This window comes from Scleropages formosus, chromosome 15 (assembly GCF_900964775.1).
Source record: "Scleropages formosus chromosome 15, fSclFor1.1, whole genome shotgun sequence".
In the NCBI taxonomy this organism is placed as follows: Eukaryota; Metazoa; Chordata; class Actinopteri; order Osteoglossiformes; family Osteoglossidae; genus Scleropages; species Scleropages formosus.
Genome location: NC_041820.1, coordinates 21,686,469 through 21,709,398, shown reverse-complemented (window position 1 = coordinate 21,709,398; position 22,930 = coordinate 21,686,469). Strand labels below are relative to the sequence as shown.

The following is a 22,930-nucleotide window of genomic DNA, read 5'->3' as shown; positions in this document are numbered from 1 at the left end:
AGAACTCTGGACTAAAAAAAACGAGCATGTGAACAATGCAGTGCTTTAGGTTACCCCCTTTTTGGATTAGAATGGGCCATCTGAAATATCACTTCCTGGTGGCCCTGTGGGACTAATAATTGCAGTACATCCTCGTCAGTATCTGGGTCCCGGTGCACCCTATAATGTCTTTCATGAAGTATACAAACACGGGTAGAACCACTGTTATGGGTTAATAAACACCCCATCAATTTTAACAACCTGCTTGCAAGCATCTGAAGTTTATCTTGGGGCTGTTCAAAAGGAAAGTCCTGGGCACAAAGGAAACTTCTCTGGATCGTCATCATCTCTTACGGGTACGGGAAGACAGCAAACATACCTACATGAGACCAGGGCCTTTAATAGCTCAAGTGGTCCCACCTTGACAATCTTCTTTGGTTTCTACAATCTGGCTGCAGCCACTGCTGGGCGGAGTCAAGGACAAACTGCATGAACAAGAAGGGATAGGGCATTTCCTTGAAGAGCAGGCTGTGCAACTACTTCCAATGTCCCTCAGCAGTGTGCCCAACCCTCTCCTCAATGGCCTCACTGATGGTGCCATAGTCTGCTGCAACCACAGCAGGGACCTGGCGTGCAACCGTCAGCAGCAAGCGTGAGCCAAAGGGTCCAGTCCTCTAGAGTTCACCTATAGGCCCGAGTAGTTCTCTTGAAAACCTTCAGAAAGGTCTCCGGGTCATCCACAGGAGCCACCTTTGGGAGGTGAGCTAGGGAGGCAGTGGATGGGCTGCATGATCAGTGATAACAGCCAGGGCTTCTACCAGGGCCCTCCGCTCCATGAACTGAGCTGCCAACAGAGCATCCTTCGACTCTTGCTGCTGGGTATGACATGAATCACTCCGGAAACTTGGGGTAAGTGCAAAAGACATGCTTTTTTTTTTTTTTAATTTACAAGAGTTCTCAGTATTCAGGGAATTGATTGTTGGCAGGAAGTCAAATCTTGTGCCCAGGGCTGGGTTGACTGTGGATAGGTCAAGTGTAGCTTATGTGTGTGTCCCTCTCTTTCTTGCTCTTGGGTCTTGAGTTGTGGGTCTGTGGCCAACCTCAGTCAGGGAGCAAAGGTCCTCCACTCACACACACACACACACACACACACACACACACACACACACACACACACACACACACACACACACACACATTTTCTGAACCGCTTGTCCCATACGGGGTCGCAGGGAGCCGGAGCCTAACCCGACAACACAGGGCGAAAGGCTGGAGGGGGAGAGGACACATCCAGGACGGGACGCCAGTCCGTCGCAAGGCACCCCAAGCGGGACTCAAACCCCAGACCCACCGGAGAGCAGGACCCGGTCCAACCCACTGCGCCACCGCGCAAAATGGGTATACCATAGAATGAAATGCCAACTTCATTTGCAGAATATCTATAACACACTCAGTTCAGTCTCACCAACTATATCCATAGTATGCCCATAGTAGCAGTAATTATTAATAATTGTGTTCTTAACAGTTCAGTATACTTTGGCAGGGGCGTGGTGGCACAACAAGTTTGACTGGGTCCTGCTATCTGGTTGGTCTGGAGTTCAAGTCCCACTTGGGGTGCCTTGTGATAGACTGGTGTCTCATCCTGGGTGTGTCCCCTCCCCCTCCAGCCCCACACCCTGTGTTGCCAGGCTAGGCTCCAGTTTGCTGCGACCCCACTTGGGACAGGTATCTGTGTGTGTGTATACTTTGGCTCATCCTGGAGTGAACGAGTTATAATTTTTTTTGTAAGAAATAATGAACCTATTTTAAGGATGGATCTTTAGGAAATAAATAAGTCAGTGGATAGTGGGTAATGGGTGTTTACTATGATGTTTAGTTTAACAAGAGATTTTCTCTCTCGTCCCCAGTACTGAAGGAAACAGGTTGCTTTCTGATGTAGAAAAAACCAGGGGGGGGGTGCGGTGGCCCAGTGGCGCGGACCACAGTCCTGCTTTCCAGTGGGTCTGGGGTTCGAATCCCGCTTGGGGTGCCTTGCGGCGGACTGGCGTCCCGTCCTGGGTGTGTCCCCTTCCCCCTCCGGCCTTACACCCTGTGTTATCGGGTAGGCTCCGGTTCCCCGTGTGTGTGTGTGTGTGTGTGTGTGTGTGTGTGTGTGTGTGTGTAAAAACCATATTTAAAACTACTTTCACAATGTTTAAAGTGCTATGTCTCTGCATGTGGGAAAACTCTGTCTATACAATTTAAAATGTAACTATATTGTTGTATATCTGAAGCATCAGTAAATTCCACAGTGCCTTAACTTTGGGTACTTAATGATTGTGTGTTACTTGAGAAATTAATTTCTTTAATATGACCCCTACATCAGAGATGTGAAATCAAAGTCTTGGAGAACAGGAAAGGGTGCCAAATGGGTTCAGCCAAATGTGTAACTTTGACCGGTTCACTACAAGATCTAAAATTTCCATGAATAGATCCATAACTGTGTATATCAACTCAGGGTGTAGTAAAAGTGACAGTTTTAAAGCAATTTTTAAAACAGTTTGTAAATGTACAACATTCACAATTATCTAGTGAAATTCAATTAAAATGGAAAGAATAAAAACTTAGGTTTAAAAGATAAAAAGCACAACTGTCATAGCATACAAAGCACATAAAAGGTTTTTGTTCATTTTTAATTGATAATTTTTGAAAACCAACATATAGTTCAAGATAATATACACAGCAGAGTTTGGATCAGCAAAGTAGTGTTTTTAGTTGCATACAACCTTACTGTAACTCACTTAACAAAGACAGTCAAGCCCTTAGTTCAACATGGTCTGGGACAAAAGCTAAAAAGATAGAAACATAAAATCAATTTAATTTCCAACTTGTAATTAAATACCCTTTCTCTTAAAAAACTAAAAAATTAAAATGCAAAAGCATTTTTAAACTGTATGTATAAATCATGTTCAATCTATTTTCTGGTTAGTTTTATAAACAAAGTCTATAGAAAACTAGTTCTTAAAATTTTTTGTATTTACTATTATCTTAGATTACTGCATATAGAAAATATATTTTTTGTATAATAAAAATATTTCAATTTTTTTTTTGCATTTAGAATTATACTTCTCCCTTAAACAGACAGGTAAATGTCCCTCATATAAATGTCCCCATAAATTAGCATTCCTGTTTAATAATGCATTCAGTGTTGGACAAGCTTACTTATTTGTAGAAATGACTAAATTAATAACTAGGTTAACTGCTCTAGGAGTGATAAAATGTAAAAGTGTAAACTGGACTTAATCACAAACATGGTACTTAATAGCAAGTGCGTCTTTGATAAAATCAGCCAACATAAGGGCAACGAACATCTAGTGTTTTGTAATTTGTAAACATCACTGGTCACTTTATATACAGATGTTAAAAGGTATGTACAGAAAAGATGGTGAGGAAGGATCTAATCCCTTACCAAATTGACAGATTATAACCAATTGTCAAAATATTTTGAGAATCAGTTTTCACAACCAAAGTATAGTTCTAGTATAACAAACAAACTTATACAAAAGTTGTGAGCCAATGGGAAATCTTCACCTGCCTCAGAAAACCTGTTAAAACATCATTGCAGGCATTCAACTATTGATTGTCTCATGACTCAAACCTGGAGTTTCTCACTGCCAGCTTCCAATAATCTCGATCACAGCATTGATTGATCCAGTTAGTAAAATGCAGCAATACATTCATCCGTCAATGTCAGAACTGTTACAAAAACACAGATAAGGCATCTCAGATACATGACAATTAGGCTGGCCTTTAAAATGCAGTTGTCACATTTCTAAAATTATTTTTTCTCTCTAATTTGTTGAGCTGTAATGTTCTTGGACTGTAGGCTAGTAGTAGATAATACTGCACCATGCAGCTTATAGTTAGTTATTCAGTTACTGTTGACAAGGCTGTGGCCCTCTAATGACTATATATTTGATCTTTCTGACCTCCTCTGGTGAAAAAAATGATACTCTCAACCTGGAAAAATAACTACTCCTACCTGATAATCCTTTATCTTACTGCTGACCAGCCTGAACATATCACAGCCTGAGAAGGGTCAAATTGAGCACCAGACCTAGACAAGTTATTGAATCACAATAAAATGCTGAAACATGTATTTTGTCTGGTTGACTGAATGAAAACTCATTATTAAACTATTCTGAGAGTTTTGTGTCTTCATAACATGTAGAGCAAATCGTTCTCTCTAGTGGTACTAAAGAACAGTATAGCTGAATACACAACTTTTAAATAATGTAGGAATCTGAGCACTTGAGAAGAATGTTCCTCTGCCTCAGACACACATTACTTTAAGACCCCCATCCTTCTTCTCTTCAAGACACATCTGTGATGAGAAAACCAGAATTGTGACACTGGAGGAGACACATGGTCAAAGCTCTAGCAGAGAGCCCAGTAGTTTAAGCAGATTGTCCAGGCCCCATAAGTAGCCATCCTCACGATTACCCTCCTGCCAGGGCACCCTGTGGTCCAGCATTTGCCCATCTGGGAGTGCAGTAGTCTTTCCAAAGTCAATGAGCCACACCTCTGCTCGCTCTTTGTGGTCATGGATGAAGAGCAGGGAACTTCCAATGACCTTGGGCATAAAGAAGGGCAAGCAGCATTAGAGAGGCAATGCTGACAACAGTATTGACTACTCATGCTCAGTTTTCTGTTTGAGCAGTTTCCTCAAGAATATTGTAATGACCTGTGTTTAGAATACTATGTCAATAATAGTACTAATATTAGTAATACTAATAATAGTTGATGAACGTCACTTTGGAGAAAAGCGTCTGCTAAATGAATAAATGTGGCACCCAGGGCACTGACAGTGACATTCTTGTTGAAAAGCGTTGCTTTAAGGTAATAATTAAAATTTGACTACCTCGTGTGTCCTGAAGAATTCTGAAGACTCCAGGACTTTCCGGATCTCCTCTAGTTTTCTCAGATAGGACCTCTGACAGTGAGAGAGGGGAAAAAGATGACAGTTTTTTCTTAATTCAAGTCAACATTGTTGAGAAGAGCACTATATAATAACAATCTGAAATGAAATGACTTAAACGGGTGTTCCCAGATGCACCCTAAACTTGGTACCTGTTGTCTATCTGAGAGCTCTACAGAGATGCAACTGATGGCACACTGACATTACTGTCATATTCCACAGCTACTTACAATGATGTTTGTGTTCCCAGCCACAAAATCTGTGAAGACCTGCTTGACATCCTCCTTTGATCGGGTCTTTTTGAAGTCTGTGCTACATGTTCCATCAGGTTTCTGAAAGCATAATGGAGTTATTGAATTTTGCCAGCTATCTGTGTAAGGAAGGCTGCTTTAGTATCTAAAAGCCATGATTCATCCAGTGATGGCTGAATCATAGCTTTTAGATACTAAAGCAGTCTTCCCACCTTAATCTAGTTAGAAATGTATGCTCTGCAGCTACATACAGTGTAATTATTCAGACTTTAACCTGAGCCACAGGACTGCCTGGACACAGTCTGGCAAAGCAGCACAGTGGCACAGTGAATAGCGCTACTGTCTCAAAGTGCCTGGGTGGTGTGAGAGGACATGGGTTTGATCCCTGCTCAGTCTGGGTGGAGTTTGAATGTTCTCCCTGTGTCTGTGTGGGTTTCCTCCAGGTGCTCCGGTTTCCTCCCATAGTCCAAAGACATGCTGTTCAGGTTCAGCCATAATGTGTGAGTGACAGAGAGAGTGTGTTCCACTGATGTATGGATGAGTGACACATTGTAAGTAGTGTATCTAGGTGTGTGGGGTGATAACACTACATAGTATCCATTGGAAGTCACTTAGGAGAAAAGCATCTGATAAATAAATAAACCTTGACACCCTCGATGCGGAAGCCTAGCGTGTGGGTGGAGCTGAGGGTCTCACGCCACTGCATGTAACGAGGCTTGGTGATGGCCTGTTGCTGGTGCTCCTCTGCAGTGGGCGCTTCACTGTCCACCTCTAGCATCTTGTCATACATGTCCTTGCGCAGCTTGGGCCTCTCCCGGGCACGCACCAGCTCCTCTTCCAGATACGTCCTGTGAGACCACAGACCATAGGCTAAAGCAAACCATGGCATAATGGACACACATCATCCAGTCCTGACCTGCTCGACTATGCTGCCCTCGCACTGGACTACCAGACTACGCTGCCCTCAGATTAGACTGCTGCACTATGCTGGACTGCTAGACTACACTGCTCTTGTGCTGGACTGTTGCACTATGCTGAACTAATGGTTTATGGTGCCCTCACATAGAAAGCAACTCGTAAGTAAGCGGCTACAGGTTACAAGTTATTAATTATATAAATACAGCTTAAACATCTTGATTATCAGGAACTTCCACAAACCACAGCACTACAAAACACTCACTGCAAACTATTAATGACTAGATAAAACAACCTGGTGTTTTACTCTGAACAATTAGTGCATAACGTGAGGTCAGTGTGCACCTTTTGTTCTCTCACTGAAATGGTGTTTTTGCTGTATGACTCTGAAATCTCTGACAGTGACACCTCATGCAACCACCAGCCTCAGAATTCAGTGCATCTCTGACTCAAAGTGAGCTGTAAAACCTCAGAAGTTTGTGTGAAGCAAAACAGTAAAAGTGATCATGAGCACAGGTCACTGTACCTATGGAGACCATTATGAAGTTTAACTATCATAACTATTACTATGAAGAACATGACAAGAATACCTTCAACAAGGAAGCTGATATCAGAAGATGAACACACATTTCACCAGATTTAAAGATGAGAACAACTGTGAAGAATGTGTTGACATCCTTAAAGGTATCACACTCAATAGTTCTGACAATATTTATCAGTGTTGATGAAGTAGTCAGCACATTCACGTGCATACATGACAGGGAGGCTACAGATTCAGATAACTTGAATGCCTTTGTTTGAAAGAGCTGCATACAGGCACTGGCAAACAATGGATCACTGGATGAATCATGGCTTTTAGATACTAAAGCAGCCTTTCTTATACAGATAGCTGGCAAAATTCAATAACTCCATTATGCTTTCAGAAACCTGATGGAACATGTAGCACAGACTTCAAACAATGTTCGAGCTCTCCATAAATATACCATTCCAGTGATATGGAAGGTTTCCCTGATCATACCACTTCCAAAGAAAACATGATCTTCGTCTAGTGGCATTGACATCAGTGGTAGTGAAGTCTCTAGAGTGGATTCTAAATGAGCACCTCGGCAATTCAATAAGCAGTAAACTACATACTTTTCAGTTTGCTTATAAACTCAGTCGTAACACTGAAGATGTAGTAGTTACACTTGCACATATGGACCAGCCCCACCCACATGTAAAAACACTTTTTTGGGACTTTTCATCAGCATTCAACCCCATTAAACCCAACATTCTGCTACCAAAAATGGCTCAGTTAGACATCAGTCCTTATCTTATGTACTGCTACAAGTCTTTCCTCACTAACAAGGTGAGGTAATGAAGGTAAAAATGAAAACTGTTCTTTGCCATCATCAAAAATTCTGGAGCTCCCCAAGGCTGTGTCAGTTCACCACTATTATTTCTGTTATACACCAGTGAATGTCAAACCCACACACAGAACCAATTCATCCTCAAATTCTCTGAACATTTCACTCTACTGTCATAGCTGACCGAGAAGGATGATCCAAATTTATTCCAACAAAGTGTTGATAGGTTTAGTAGAGTGGTGTAATCAGAATGCCCTTGTCATAAACATCAAAAAAGGGAGGGGGCTATTTTTGGTATTATAATTCACAATAAGGATATTAAGAAGGTTATAGGTTACAAATGTCTTATAGTACATATAGATGCAACCTTGTCATGGAACACACACATTGATCATATCTTTAGTTAGGCGGAACAATGCATTTGCTTCCTGTGCAGGTTAAGATCCTTCAGGGCAAACAATCAGATTTTTGCTTATGTTTTTCAGTAGTTCAGAGCAGCATGCTGCACTGTGGTATACCCTGATATAGCTATCTTTCTGTTAAAGTTAAGACCAGGTTGGTCAAAGCACTACAGATTTGTTCCAAGATTGCGAGCCATCCCCTTAAGCAGTGCTTTATGGCAGCTTAGCAGAAGAGTATAGAAAAGCTTGCATGCAGCATTTCTTCTGACCCCCCCCCCCCATGTGCTATACAGCAAGAAACAGATGGTATAGAGTCCTGCGGTGAAAACTCTATAGGTTTAAGAGTTCTTCTTTTCCTCAGTCAATTAGGCTGCTCAACCAAGGCAGCGAACCACTCAGCCAAGAGCAATTATAGTCCCCCGCATAATAATTATTGTGCGGGCCAGGGTAACAAGTGAAACAGTAGTATTCTTCATGTAAAATCTGAGTGTGCAAAATTCCATCCAGCACAATATTCTTTGTGTGATGTCTTGTTTCAATGTGTATGATCATTTGGAAAGCACTGTGCTTTATTTATCTGGTCATTCTTTGGCCTATTTATTCTTTTCTTTTCTCTCAGATCCTTGTGTGTTTGCCCTTGATGTGTAATATGTTATTGCCCTTGAAGAAAAGAGCTGCTATAAAGCAAAACAAATTTCAGAGAAATGTTGATAATAAATTTCACCGTAAATATATTGTAGGTCCGAGCACTTTATTTACCGAGATAAAGACTTCTCTCCAAATGCTACTTTAGTTACGCACGCAGGCTGTGTAAGTTTCCTGTGGCAGAAAACAAGCAGTTCGGCCCTGTTTGTTTTTCAGTTTTGTTTCTCTTCGCTGCACTTGGCCCAATTTCCTGTGTGTAAAAGGAGGAAACCTGACAGGGGACCCCATGGTTCTGTGCATATGCATGTGAGTGTGCAAGGTGAGTGTGAGACTCGGTACAAGGGGGAACCTCCACTGTGGTTGGATGTACTGTGTGTGCGTCTGTGCGTGCGTGCGTGTGTGTGTATGTGTGCGTGTGTGTGGGCTCGTATGCAGTCCTATTTCTGCTTCTGCAAAGGAAGCATGGCTTGGCAGTCAGCATAAAGGGTGCTCACGGTGTCACCCTGCCCTCTGGAGCAGGAAGTACAAGCAAGGCAACAAGAGGCCAGGTGTTCAGCCAAAAAAACAAGCACCATCTCCAACAGCCAATGCTGCCTCGTTTCAAACTGATAGTCAGCTGTCTTCTGTGGGACAGAAGAACTCCCCACCATCATGTGCGGCATTCACATGTGTCAACTTGCCTTCTGTTTCCTCATCCAAAAACAGAGCACCAATGACAAATGCTCCACAGTGTGGGTATAAAGTGTGCTGCTGTTTTAGTTCTCTTAAAGTGCACTGAAGCATAGCCTGTGCATTCGACCCAGCAACCTTTCTGTGTTCCTCTTTTAAGTCCTCTCTTCCTCAGCATCAGAAATGAGTTTAACTAGGTGTTCCCCAAGGCTCTAATCTCAGATCAGTGTGAGATTTGTGCACAGAATGATTGCGGTTAATATGTCGGGTCAAATGTTGCTAAAACAGTGCCCAGTGGCGCTATGAACCCAGAGCATCACATTGTTTTTCCACTCCATCAAGTTTTTATACATCAGCCTTGCTGTGTGAATCTTTCCCCTTGCTGCCTTTGTCACACTTCACATGACAATAAGTGTCAGTACAGTAAGTTCAGTGTACACTGACTATACAACTCTGATTTACTGTACTGCCCCTCATTGTCGTGTGATGTGTGCATGTGTACAGTCAATACACATAGAATCACCAAGGTAAATTCCCGGAGCTTTTACTGTTCCTGGCTAGTAAAGTGATTCTGATTTACCTCACACCCATCTTGCAGTCCATAACGCTGGGCCCATCAAAGTCTGTCAGCAGGTCAGTCAGCTGCAGGAAGGTCTCCCCATCACGCTCTGTCACTCCATGGAACCTCGGCACAAATGGCTCCAACAGGTCTCCCCTCAGGCACTCAAAGCACACCTTCTCATTCTCTGAGAACTTTTTCAGAATGGTGCCCTCCTCTCCAGCCTTAAAACTGCCTGCAGAAGACAATGCACAAAAACAGAGTAGTTAGAGCTGCTGCCTTTGGACTTTTGAGTCCCACCTCCTGCTGTAGTACCCCAGGGCAAGATGTTCACATTGAACAGCAGCATAAAAGTTACACAGCTGTGTAAATGGATAAATAACAGGAAGTAGCTTAAAGCTGTGAATTGCCTTGGAAAAAAGTGTCAGCTAAATGAATAAATGTAAATGTCACTGATGGCTAATGCCTCAGAAACTAAACTTGTTCTTCTCAATTAGCACAAGACTGAGGAAGATGTAACTGATGCTAAGGAACTGGTCAGAACCAGAATCCAGAATATTCAATGTTTTGCAGCTTCAAGATGTGAGCAACTGCAAATTTAGATGCTATCGTACAAACTAGCAACACACCTTTTTCTGAGTATGATCAGAACAAAGTTTCTCTCATCTAGAGATCCTGGCTCTCGTCAGTCTTACCTTTGTGCCCAGCAAGCTGAATCCAGGACAAACGTTTGCGCTGTGAGACGACAAAAGGCCAGTGGACAATGTTCTTGATCTTTGACCAAGGCTTGTGCTGCTGGGGGAAACAAACATGAACAGCAGCCACTGTCAGGGAGGCCTTTGAGGAACACGGAAATCTTCCCCCATTGGGGTGGTAGTTTTTTCAGGTTTTTCTTTGAGCAGATATCAGACTAACCGGGACTTGAACCCAAGGGCATGTTTTCTGACTCAATGCCCGGGTTTGCAGGCTAAAACTGATCTGAGAACAACACACGCACTGATTGCTTTGCACACAGGCCACTGAGGAAACTCGATGCAGATGCCACGGACACGCCATGTCTTGGTTTTGCATGACTAGTCTCATTTCTGAGCCACTTTTACTGAAATATACAAAAATACAGTTGAAAGAAATAGTCATGTTCAACATCTGTTATGTGGTTCAACTCACATGGCTGACTCAGCGAGAACAATTGTTTGCCCTGAGCCTAACCCTAAGCCTAAGTGAAACCTGGGTCTGGACGGTGAGAGGATGAATCACACAACAGACTACAGCCACAACAGTGACCAAAGTAAGGAGAACACTCTGAATTGCTGATGAAGAAAGATCATAACCACATTTACGGTTCTCCCGAAAAGCACTATCAAAGCTGCCCTCACAATGGTCTTCTGCACCTCAAAGGCAACAGGCTCAAGCAATTTCCTACTTGATGAAAGATGATGATAATTTGGCCTTTACCATGTTAGGCTGCTAATCCATCAAAGCTCACCTTTTGCTTGTGAAAGTTCACAGGAAACCCAGGGAATGGTTTTCCAAGGAACCGGTTCCATGGAATCACTTGTAACTGCAGCGATTACGATTTCAAATTCACAGTAGATGGATATAGCAGCTACATTTTAAAAACTTCTTATTTCAAAAATAAGAAAACACCAATATCATGCAAGATGTTTTCATATATGTGCATGCTGTGGCGGGCTAAGGGCCTGCCGGGTGGGGGGGGCGGAGTCACAGCAGCGGATTTTAATCAGGTCCTCAATTTCTTCCCTCGGGCGGACCAGTGAGAAAGAGAGAGTGGAGCCTGGACCCTGGAGACGAAGCCAGAGGCCCAGAAAGCTCGAGCGACAGCACACAGCCCTCGATCCCACACCTGGAGCACCACCCCCCCGACACCAATTCCCTGTGCCCCCTTTTCCCCCCTTGTCCCTCTGTCCCCTGACTCGTCGACTCATTAACGAAACCCCGTAACGAGCACCGCTCGTGACCGTCCCCAGCCTCCCTTGTGTTACAGGTACTTACTTAAAAATTGGTCCAGTACAATTATCTAGCTGTATAAATGGGTAAATAATTGTAAGCACCTTAACATTGTAAGTCACTTTGGAAAAAAAAAAAATCCGTTAAATGAATAAATGTAAAATGTAAAGGTAAAGAAAACCAAACCCATTAACTGCCTGAATAAATGTTGAGCCAATGTCTAATTCCCTGGTTTGCCAAGGCTTTAAATATGCACAATTAATTTTTCATAATGAGCTATCCACTTTGTGCCTATTACCCCAGTACTGAACTAGTTATGCATTTTACAGTCCATTACTCAACATGCACAATTATGCCTTCTTGAATAAACCAGTCAAAATTCCCCACCTCCAGTAATTGTCTTTAGAACATCCCACACAGTTTTGCAAACACTCCTTAGCAGCTTTCTTGTTCATCCACAAGGAGCGCTGCTTTGTTCTAGTTCATTGCTGTGGGGGGATTACAGCCTGTTTCTCCAACACGACTCTCCATTTGCTGGTCTTTGAATGGAGACCTGAGACTGAAAGTCACCTCTTGTCTCTATACATTCATTCAGGACAGACGACATTCAGATAATGTGCAGTTCACAATTTTGGGGGAAATTTGTAGAACTGTCAAAATCTTAATTTTAAAACTATCAATGCTATAATTCTCACACACACACACACACACACATTCACTTTATTTTTATAGAGCGTTCTTCTCACACAGTGACACAGAGCACTTTAACACAGGCATAAGGCAAGAAAAACAAATACATCAGATATGAAACAAAGAAGACAGTTCACTAATGACTACCATAATATAATACTTTTATAGCGCTATAAGTATGCCTATTGGCCACAGAGGAAAGGAACAAAAACTCCCAACTTAAAATCAAGAGATAACAAATCCTCTGGGGGTCCAAGGGCCAGTGGTTGCCCACCCCTCCTGCGCATTCTAGATTAAGTAACAATGCTAAGACAGTTAACAAGTAATAATGATATTGTTGCTATATGGTATCTTGAATCCCCAGCTCAGCATGGCACGTCTCATAATTCAAAAAATGAAGATAAAGAGCTAATAAACAACACTGGTCCCAGTAAAATCAAATGCTCAGTGACCTCAACAATCATTCATTCATTCATCCATCCATTATAATAACTGCTTCTCCAATGCAAGGTTGCAATGGTCAGAGTCTAGCCTGGAAACAGAGGGTGTGAGGCAGGGTGCATTCTGGACAAGAAGCCAATGCATCACTGAGCAATCACACACACACACACACACACACACACACACAAAACACACATTGAACTGTGGCTGGAAACCAGAGCACCTAGAGGAAACCCAGGCTAACATGGGGAGAACATGCAAATTTCACTCAGACTGAGTTTTTGTCAAACCCGCATATGAACACAAAGCCCAGGAGCTGTGAAATACCAGTGTTCTCCACTGTGCTGCCCCAGTAATCCATTAAGAGCCAGCAAAAATTTAATTTGTTCATTCTCATTTATTCAGAAGCAGCACATTGGATAGTGTTTAGAACCATGGTTAGAATGCTCTGAGGTTGCAGGTTTGAACCTGAGAGCCGGAGAGCAGGACTGTGGCCCAACCCACTGCGCCACCGCGCCCCCTTCATTGCAAGTAGTTTATCACAATTATTATATAACCCCTTTGGAGATAGGCATTAGCTAAATGAATAAATGCAAATGTAATTTTCCCACATATAATAAAAATATATGCTGGTCTTACAAACACAGCTGCAAGCTGAAACTTGTCTTTGAAACACACACAGAGGGCCTTGGTCTGTAACTCTGCATGTCACACAGGACTTTCTGCATTTTTTCAGGGCAAGTTCAGCATCCAGTCACCTTGTTGCCCAGGAATCACATGCAACATTAAACAATAACACTGCAGCAGCACCAGCAGGGCAGAGTGTTCGCAGAGCCCCCTGGCAAAACAGAACTGGCTAACAAACAAGGTACAGCACAGCTCAGCACCAAGACATTTCCCTCTGTACCGACCACTTAACTTGGGTCAGGGTTCAAGACAGTGAGAAAGCTTTTGCCTCTTACTACATTTTCTGCTTGTCACTAGGCAACAGAAACATAAGTGCTCACAAACAGATTCATACAGGCCGTTTGTGCTGCTGGAACAACTTCCATGGCGAAAGACTGTGAGGACACTGTTGAATGTATAAATACACTGCAACATGTATAACAGCACAGAAAGGCACACTTGTATCCACTATTTAGGCATGGCTTTGTTACTGTGGTCACGCCACAGGATGCAATTTAACAATAAGTTCCATCAATTTCAATGCCAATGGCGCAATCTTCAAGCGTGATCCTGACAAGGTCCCTTGTCTGTCTGTTCAGCTGCAGTGAGGAACCTCCGCCTACGCACAGGGAGATAAGGAACTACCCGGAGTGTCACCAACACCTTGTGATCATTCACACCCACAGCGACTCAGAGAGTCACGTGTATAAAAGGACATACACCCCTGACTGTGTAACTGCTACTGCCTAAGCACACATCTGCAGGAATGTAAAGGCAAACACGGACAAGCTCATGGACAAGTAAATACGCAAGGGGAGCTGTGCGCTCTGTCAGTTCATGTAATGCACTTTATTTTCAGTTCCCCATTTGCCTCAATAAAACACTCTCTCTTCCTCTTGAGAGGAGCCTGACTCAGATGCTCACTGAACGAACCAAACACACTTGATTCGCTGTGTTCCTGTGCAGCAACTAATGTGTTGTGTGTAGGAAGACCTTGAAGAGCTGGCAGACACACATATAGCCAACACCTGTTTTTAGTGCAGCATGAGGAACACAATTTCCTCCAAATAGTCAAAATCATTTCTTCATTAATGTTTTGCAGCATTCCAGCATTTAGCTGTAACTGACTGCACTTGGTGGTGAGCCAGTGCCTCCATAAACTGCACATGGGTTCCAGGGCTTCACTCCGTACATGCCTCAGCTCATTTTTGGTGGAGCAGCTCATAACAAATATTCCTTCAACCCTAAACACTGCTCTTACCCTGTTCTGACAGGTTCTTCATACTTTTTTTTTTGTTGACACTTGGTGGCTTGGGCTGCAAAGCCTGTCCCACAGCACTCACCCAGTGTGACAAACTGCGTGATTGCACGTCCAGCTGAAAAACTTTACTATTTTCAGCTGATCTGAAAAAATTGTTGGGGTTACATCACCTTTAGGGCAGCATGATGACATAGTTGGTACCACTGCTGCCTCATAGTGCCCGGGCTGTTTGGGCATAGGTTTGAACCTAGCTTAATGTTGTGGAGTTTGCATATTCTCCCTGTGTCTCCCTGGGTTTCCTCCAGGTGCTCTGATTTCCTCCCACAATCTGAAAACATGCAGTCAGCTGGGCACTCCAAGTTGCCTGTAGTGTGAATGAGTATGTGTGGATACTTTATGATGGACGGCATCCCATCCAGAGTAAATCCCTCCAGCCTTGCACCCAGTGATCCAGGGATAGGCTCTGGACTGTTGCAACTCTGACCAGGACAGACAAATCACATGAGTGTGATTTACAAAGCTGTATCTATCATCACCAGAAAACAACTTAATGCTTAAAAGAGTGTCATAATAAAATGCCCAGGAAAGGGGGGAGGGACAGCCACTTGTACTTAGACCCACAGAGTTAATTTTTTTCCCTTGCCTTTTGGTTGGGAGATTTTTTGTTCCTTTCCTCTGTGGACAATTGGCTTAAAGCTTTAATAATTTATAATTGTCGTAGTAATCGTATAGTGGACCTTTTGTTTTTATTATGCCTCTGGTCCTTTGTTCAACGCTTTGTGTCACTGTCACTGTGTCAGAAGAGCGCTCTATAAAAGTAAACTAATTGAACTGAATAGGAAGTTGTCATAGAAATTTTACATAGACAATTCTATAAATAATGACAAAATATAACTTACAAATACAGTTATCTGTCATTTTTCTCCTTTATATCCATGAAAAACATTGCATAAAGTAACTGGTTAGTTAAGGCTACTGATAATTGCCTTAACTAACCTTACACTCTATCTTAACTAACTTTACAGGCCTTGAGAGAAAGAAGCTACATTACTGTGTTCCTGATGAGAAATTTTTTACCTTTTACCTGATCAAGGTGACCTTTTCAACAGGGCAGATTAATGGCAAAGGGCATTGAGAGCCAACTTCTTAAAAGAGACTCAATTGTCACAGCCCACCAAAAATTGCAATTTCTTACTTCAGTACGATTAAATGACCCAGCACTATACACTGATGACTTTTAGATATAAAACTTAAAGGCTTCATGTGGATTTGTATCCACTCTAATTTTGAAGTTATGAGGTGCTTATGGCTATACCACATGTGCCATTGTACAGGATATTCTTGAAACAGAATAACACTGCAGTGTCTACCCTTGAAGCATTCTGCATGTTGACATAAACATCACAGAACACCTTCTAGTGCCCATATGACCTTCCTTCATATTTACGAGTTTCTATTCAAGTCACATGAGCGTGAAACACACCTACGAGTCTGAGGGTGTGACAAAAGTGTATGCATAACACAAAATGTGTCAGCGCCATGTGTCCTTCCTTGGTTGAGTGGAATTATCTGCAGCAGCAACTTCCTCCATCCCCCACCACTCCTCAGTCTGTCTCTCCCCTCATTGCCTTTTTCATCATCCCTCTCTGCCTTGGGAGATGCAAACCAGAGATGAGAGCTAAGCTCAGAAGTGGAACTCTCCAGAACTGTCTGATCCATTAAGGAATGACTCATTGCATCAAGGACAAAATCCAGAGAACGCACCTGCAATATGTATAACTTCAGATTAATCTTTGTAACTCCTGTTAATTTAAAGGGCAGGGGAGGTGTGGAAGAGCCCATACCCAACTGGATGGCTGCCACCTCTACTTCTGATAAGGGTCCTGGTACAGAAACCTTGCGCAACATACATACATCAGCTGAATTTGTACAGTAAAATATTATACTGTATAAAATGCTGAAGTTTTTAAATAGTCTAGATAACAATAATGGCTACACAACCTAGTGACAATTTTTTGTATGTAAGTGAAACAGCACACAACAACACCTGGACACTCTGTTATTGTCAGTTTGTCCTTTCACTTTTGGTGACCTTTGACCTTTACCTTCCGTGATCTTTCGTGTGCATGGTAAAAAAAAAAAAAAAAAAAACTACACTGCAGCTGATTTTCTTTTTTTGTACGCGAGGCTACATTTGTAACTAGCTGTCACTGCAGTACTTTAAGAACATAGATGTTTTGCTGACAATGGCCAAGTCTAATTGGTGTTTTGGAAACTAGCCCAACTGACAGTGCAGAAACGTTTCCCACTACGGGAACCCCGTGGTATGCAACGGAAAACCCGTACTGATCATCACCTGCGCTGGAATTGCATCATTCTCATGTCATAAGCCTCAACCCAAAACACTGTAAAGCCCTACTTCTGCCCCCTGCTTCCTCATTCCCCTTCTTCCTCTCTCTTTCAGTCTACACCCGGTCCTTCTCATATGTCACTTATCCCCAATGCAAAAAACAACTTATTTGCATGACTTAATGAGAAAAAATACAGAACTTGGACTTTCAAAGTAGTTCTCCACTTCCCTGCAGATAACAGTATTTTCCCAAACAATTTTTGGCAGTGGTAATCATAAATCACTTTTATGGAGGGAGGTGCAGTGGCGCAGCAGACTTGACCGGGTCCTACTCTCTGGCGGGTCTGGGGTTTAAGTCCCGCTTGGAGTGCCCTGTGACGGACTGGCGTCCCGTCCTGGGTGTGTCCCCTCCTCCTCCAGCCCTGAACCCTGTGTTGCCAGGCTCATTGCGACCCCACTCGGGACAAGTGGCTTCAGCCTCTGTGTGTGTGTGTGTGTGTGTGTGTGTGTGTGTGTGTGTGTGTGTGTGTGTGTGTGTGTGTGTGTACGTACTTTTATGGATTATTTAAAGGTGGTCTAAATAGGTATGATGCATTTTGCCCCACCCTCCATGCAGTCCTCAGTGGCTCAACTTCCATATTTAATGTTTTATATTAACATGCTTTTGTTGTGAAATGATTATCTACAACTTACAGTGTTGTGACCATTTGTATGAAGTAAAGAGATTAACAAGCACTGAGCTTCTAAATACAGGAAATAAGTAAGGATAAAACCTGGAAGGCATATGGGCTTCCAATAACTGAATTTGGAAACCTTAATGTCATTTTCTACAGATTCTGAGGACATAAATTTCTTTGTGGTTCAGAATAATTACATACACATAAACAAGATCCACAAGTGATCTTCTTACTATATAATGTGTGAAGCACCCAAGGCTACAAAAATACATAAGGTCCAGCTCATGCAGTGTTAAAATTCCTTTATGCACATTTAGTGATTCAATGAACCTATATACATCGTGGCAAGACATTTTTTCAAATGGACTCATCAAATATACGTACATTAAGCAAAGTCTACATGCTACACAAACAGTAGTTCTCCAGCAATATAAACATAGCCAGTAAAAGGAGACAGGCCTCAGATAAGTTGTATGCAAATCAGACTTTCCAGAAACCACTAACTGATTGCACAGGTTGTTTCTTGAAAGCTACAGAGATCATTGTAATAAGATCAATAAAAACTCCAGTGTTGCATTTTGGGGGGTGTAGTGGCGCAGCGGGCTTGGCCAGGTGTCACTCTCTGGAGGGTCTGGAGCTCGAGTACTCTTGGGGTGCCTTGCAAAGGACTGTTGTCCCATCTTGGGTGTGTCCCCTCCCCCTCTAGCCCTATGTCCTGTGTTGCTGGGTTAGACACTGGTTTGCCGCAACCCCGCTTGGGATAAGCTGTGTGTGTGTTGCATTTTGGTAGTAAAACATACACAAATGTTATTTTTATTTTTATTATTCATTCATTTAGCTGACACTTTTGTACAAACAACCTGTGACAAGATCAGGTTTGTACACAACTATATATCTTATTTTTGCCTTAGGATTATAGTACTAATATTAGTAATATAAACACACCTCCTACATCTACTAAATTTATTCATTATAAAAAGACCATGTCACATTTTCAGGAAACAAAACTAAGCTGTCTGGTTGGGAAACACTTTAGCATTTCCATAGCCTGTTGTATAGAACTGATCAGCAAAGGTAAAAAACAAGCTCAATTCAAAGCAACGCAAGCATGCAAACAACCAAAGAGGGGCATCTCCTGTGGTTCTGCATCAAAGTTTTACAGGGACACATAGCAGCACCTGTGAGAACGCAATTCGCCAACACCACTACTAGAGTCCAGTGGAAGTTTTGAAGGTCTGATTTATAATAATTGTGGGGGGCATGGTGGCACAGTGGGTTTGTCGAGGTACTGCTCTCTGGTGGGTCTGGGGTTCAAGTCCTGCTTGGGGTGCCCTGGGATGAACTGGCATCCTGTCCAGGGTGTGTCCCCTCCCCCTCCAGCCTTGCGCCCTGTGTTGCCAGGCTAGGCTCCGGCTCGCTGCAACCCCACTTGGGACAAGCAGCTTCAGACAGTGTGTGGAATATTCCTTTAAAAAGCAGTAGTCCTTTAAGGGTAACTCCAAATACCAAAATTTGGAGATAATAGTGTTAATAATCAAAACATTGATTTAGTCATTTCTTAGCTGTTGCTTGCTGTTGAGTCATGATATCAGTTAAATTGGCTTTTAACATTTATTTACATTTACATTTATTCATATAGCAAACACTTTTCTCCAAAGCGACGTACATCTCAGAGAAAAATGGAATGAGTGCATTGCATCAACAGAAGAACAGTATTGGTTGCAGACACACAATTCTGAAGTACAGTTAATCTGTCACATTCCACTGTATGAACCAGTAAATATCACATGGTTAGCTGCATAACAAGTGAGTATTAAAATACTGTATCATTTAGCAAATGAACATTTTTGTCTGATGAATTCTCAGTACAGTGAGCTCTTTAACGCTGCATTACAAGAATCCACTGACCCATAACCAAAAATTCCAGTTATATTTTCCAGTGTGATGCAGGCTTTTGCTTTTGATTTGTATCTGGAAGTGCAACCAGGTGAACTGGTTTATGAACGTGGAGTTTGTCTGAGCTCTACCATGTATGAACATCTTGCTTCCACGCCCCTAGCACAAGTATTACATTCAACAAATGCCACGATAAAAGGAGTCCTAATGGGTGTATGCGAGGGAGATCATGCTGGGTTGTTTTAGCTTTGTTTCGACACGTTATCATGATGTATTTTACCATTAAGACTTGTTCTTACCATGACAGCTCACAGCTGTCAAAGAGGGGATTGGAGAAGCTTTACAAGTAATAACATAGAAGTAACCTGCCACAAATCTTCTATTACTTAGAGCAGTTGTCCAGTATTAAAAGGCATAATTATATTATGTAAGAACAAGCAGCACAGGCCCAGTTTTGGTCCAACTAACAAATCCCACAAGCTTTACAGATCACAATGGTTTATGCAAATCTTATAATGTGCATTTTCATTTTTACAAGTACTGTAATTATGTATATCTAAACATCTAGGGAACCCGACGCCAACATAACCAATTTAACTTACCCACTATCAGCAGTCACTTGTCTAGTTCAGGTGGGAGGCTAAGGAGGAAACACCCGAAGAAACGCCAGTCCTGTCCATTGCATGATAGCCACTCACACACTATGTATGGACTATTTAGAGTCATCAATCCACCTGAAGCTAAGAGTCGAATTAGGGACCGCTGCTCAGATATGTTTTTGGCACGTGTCCAGGCCGCTACAGTGGCCAAACTTCGAATTTTGTGGAATTTTCTTTCGCCGATTTCACCGTGTTCCCGCAGCAGCAGGTGGCAGTTAGCGGCGGTGCACTGACGGAGTGGGGTGCGCTTGACAGACAGACACACAGAGCGCGCGAACGGAACCCGTCCCACTCACGAAAAACGTCTAGGTTAGTTAGTTAGTTAGCGACAGAACAAAAGACGGGCACCAGGACGAAGGCAGAGACGCTTCCTCCTGACGCGAAAAAAAAATGCGCGCGAATAGCTGCACTGACCGTGACGGGATCCTCGGCCGCCTCCAGGGTCACGATGCCCTTGCTCCTGTTCTCGGTGTCGCTCAGCACGTCGTCCTCGGACTCTTCGTGCGTCGCGGAGGACCCCGTGGAGGACACGGAAGAGCTGGAGAGCTTTCGGCTCAGCGGAGTCTGCACTTTGGCCCACTCCTCCTCGGGAATCTCCTGGGACCCGCCGCCGCCCTCTGGGGTTATGGTTACCTGAGGGACGCAGCCCTGGTGGCAGCTTAGCGCGCCTTCCTGCGCCTTGGCCTTCTCCGGCGCGGGGTCGACTACGTTGCACATCATCATGTCCGTGGCCCAACGAGCGGACCTTCTCTCTCGCGGTGGCGCCGTCTCGCCGTGCGCGACCTCCCGGGACGCCCTTCGCCTGTCCTTTGGCATCTGCTTGCCGGGTACGGCGCGGCGCGCGCGCTGCTGCGAATCCGCCGACAGAGGCTCGAACACAGAGTGCAGCGAGCCCACGCGCACGCCACCGTCCGCACGGCACTCCGCGTCCTCGCCGTTGACGCAGCGAAGTCCTGCCCGGCACGCCGCCGTCGCTTCTGTGTCGCCAAGGCGATCCTCGGGCGGCTCTGCCCCCGCGCGGCACTCAAGCCCGCTCGTGTCCTCGTGTGAGGGGGGAACCGCTCTCTGTGTTCCGACTGTGTGCAGCATGTCGTTCACCGTGCGCGCGCTGCCTCCCTCATTTATCACGCCTTTCCTCTGTCTCTTTCCTCTACCACTCAGTGCCTTTCGATTTCAGCGCGTGCTCTGTTCCGGTACGGCTGCACGCGCTGTTGTCAGCCATCGACAGCGAGCGGACAGGCGAGTGGCGCGCAGTGACTCACCGCTCGCTCACTCCGTAACCGCACCGAGGAACCCCCTGTTCGGCAGCATTTCGCACACTCACTGGCACACATTGTGACAAGTCACCACAAAGTTTACTAACACTTCTTTCCTTTGTGTGTGTGTGTGTGTGGTTTTACCACAGAACAGGAGCCTCACTCGGCGGCTCTGACTCTTTGCAGTCAGCTCACTTGCCGAGGACAGTTGAGCTCATTGCTCCACAGTTGTATTTCCATGAGAAAAAACAAATGTGGCAGTTTCCCTTTTTCAGAGCTTCTTTTGACTTTGAGATTCATTTCATTACACCTGCTCCTCATAAAGCTACTGCACAGGCCAGGCATCAGTGCAACAAAGATAAACCTTGTAGCAGTCTAGTGGAGCTATTAGTATAGCATTATTACAGGGACAGTTGGTAGGATAGTGGTTTTAGCTGCTGCCTTTGGACTCAAAGGTTGCAGGTTTGATCCCCCTCCAACTGTACTACCCTTGAGCAAGGTACTTACCCTAAATTGTGCCAGGAACATTAACCAGCTGTATAAATGGGTAAATAATTGTAAATACCTTAACAGTGTAAGATGCTTTGAAGAAAAGCATCTGCTAAATGGGCACATGTAATGTATTAGCATTTAAAAAGTCTTTAATGAGGGGGTGCGGTGGTGTAGTGGGTTGGCCCAGATCCTGCTCTCCGGTGGGTCTGGGGTTCGAGTCCCGCTTGGGGTGCCTTGCGACGGACTGGCGTCCTGTCCTGGGTGTGTCCCCCTCCAACCTTATGCTCTGAGTTGCCGGGTTAGGCTCCGGTTCCCCGCGACCCCGTATGGGACAAGCGGTTCAGAAAGTGTGTGTGTATGTGTGTGTAAGTGTAAGTCTTCAATGAGGCATAGCATTATTGAACTGTAAAGTGCATAGATCATGTCTTGCACTTGATGCTTTCATTTTCTTTGCTTGAATTCCCTTTCTACTCAGCTTTACAGTTAAGTTTTCTGGTTGGATATAGACCTGAACTTGTATGAAGAGCTGCACGTGGTCCATGGATTTATAATCTATAGTTTTCTGGGAAGAGGAGAGAACAGAGAAGAAGAGAAAAGATGAGAAGCCTAGTGAGAACAGTGAGTAGGGATGAGAAAGGGAAAAGATGTGACTCACTGTGTTGTTGGGTCACGGTATCTGGCAGGACTGCCATCCTCTGCCTTCACACTAATCACAGAGATGAATGGAGGGACTACAGGTCACTTGTCAAAGCTACTGTATTTCTACTGTATTGCTTCTGTCACACCAGACCTGTTCACATTCAAAAACACAAGTCATGTCAAAGTCCTTTAAGTGCACACACAATAGCTGGT

The 22,930-nt window shown here is 43.7% G+C and overlaps 1 protein-coding gene across 2 annotated transcripts; it reads right to left on the bottom strand.

The window, feature by feature from the left end:
• Positions 1 to 2,626: 2,626 nt before the first annotated feature.
• Positions 2,627 to 22,024, bottom strand: itpka (inositol-trisphosphate 3-kinase A). 2 transcript variants are annotated; one of them, XM_018727262.2, is made up of 7 exons: positions 20,745 to 22,024; positions 10,418 to 10,517; positions 9,744 to 9,957; positions 5,831 to 6,035; positions 5,167 to 5,268; positions 4,880 to 4,951; positions 2,627 to 4,591 (listed from the first exon to the last, which is right to left on the bottom strand). In XM_018727262.2, exons 1-7 carry the CDS (start codon positions 21,417 to 21,419, stop codon positions 4,388 to 4,390), a joined length of 1,572 nt encoding a protein of 523 aa, XP_018582778.2. In that variant the 5' UTR covers positions 21,420 to 22,024; the 3' UTR covers positions 2,627 to 4,387. The 2 variants fall into 2 exon arrangements, with proteins under 2 accessions (XP_018582778.2, XP_018582779.2); XM_018727263.2 differs by having other exon boundaries at positions 10,418 to 10,514.
• Positions 22,025 to 22,930: the final 906 nt, after the last annotated feature.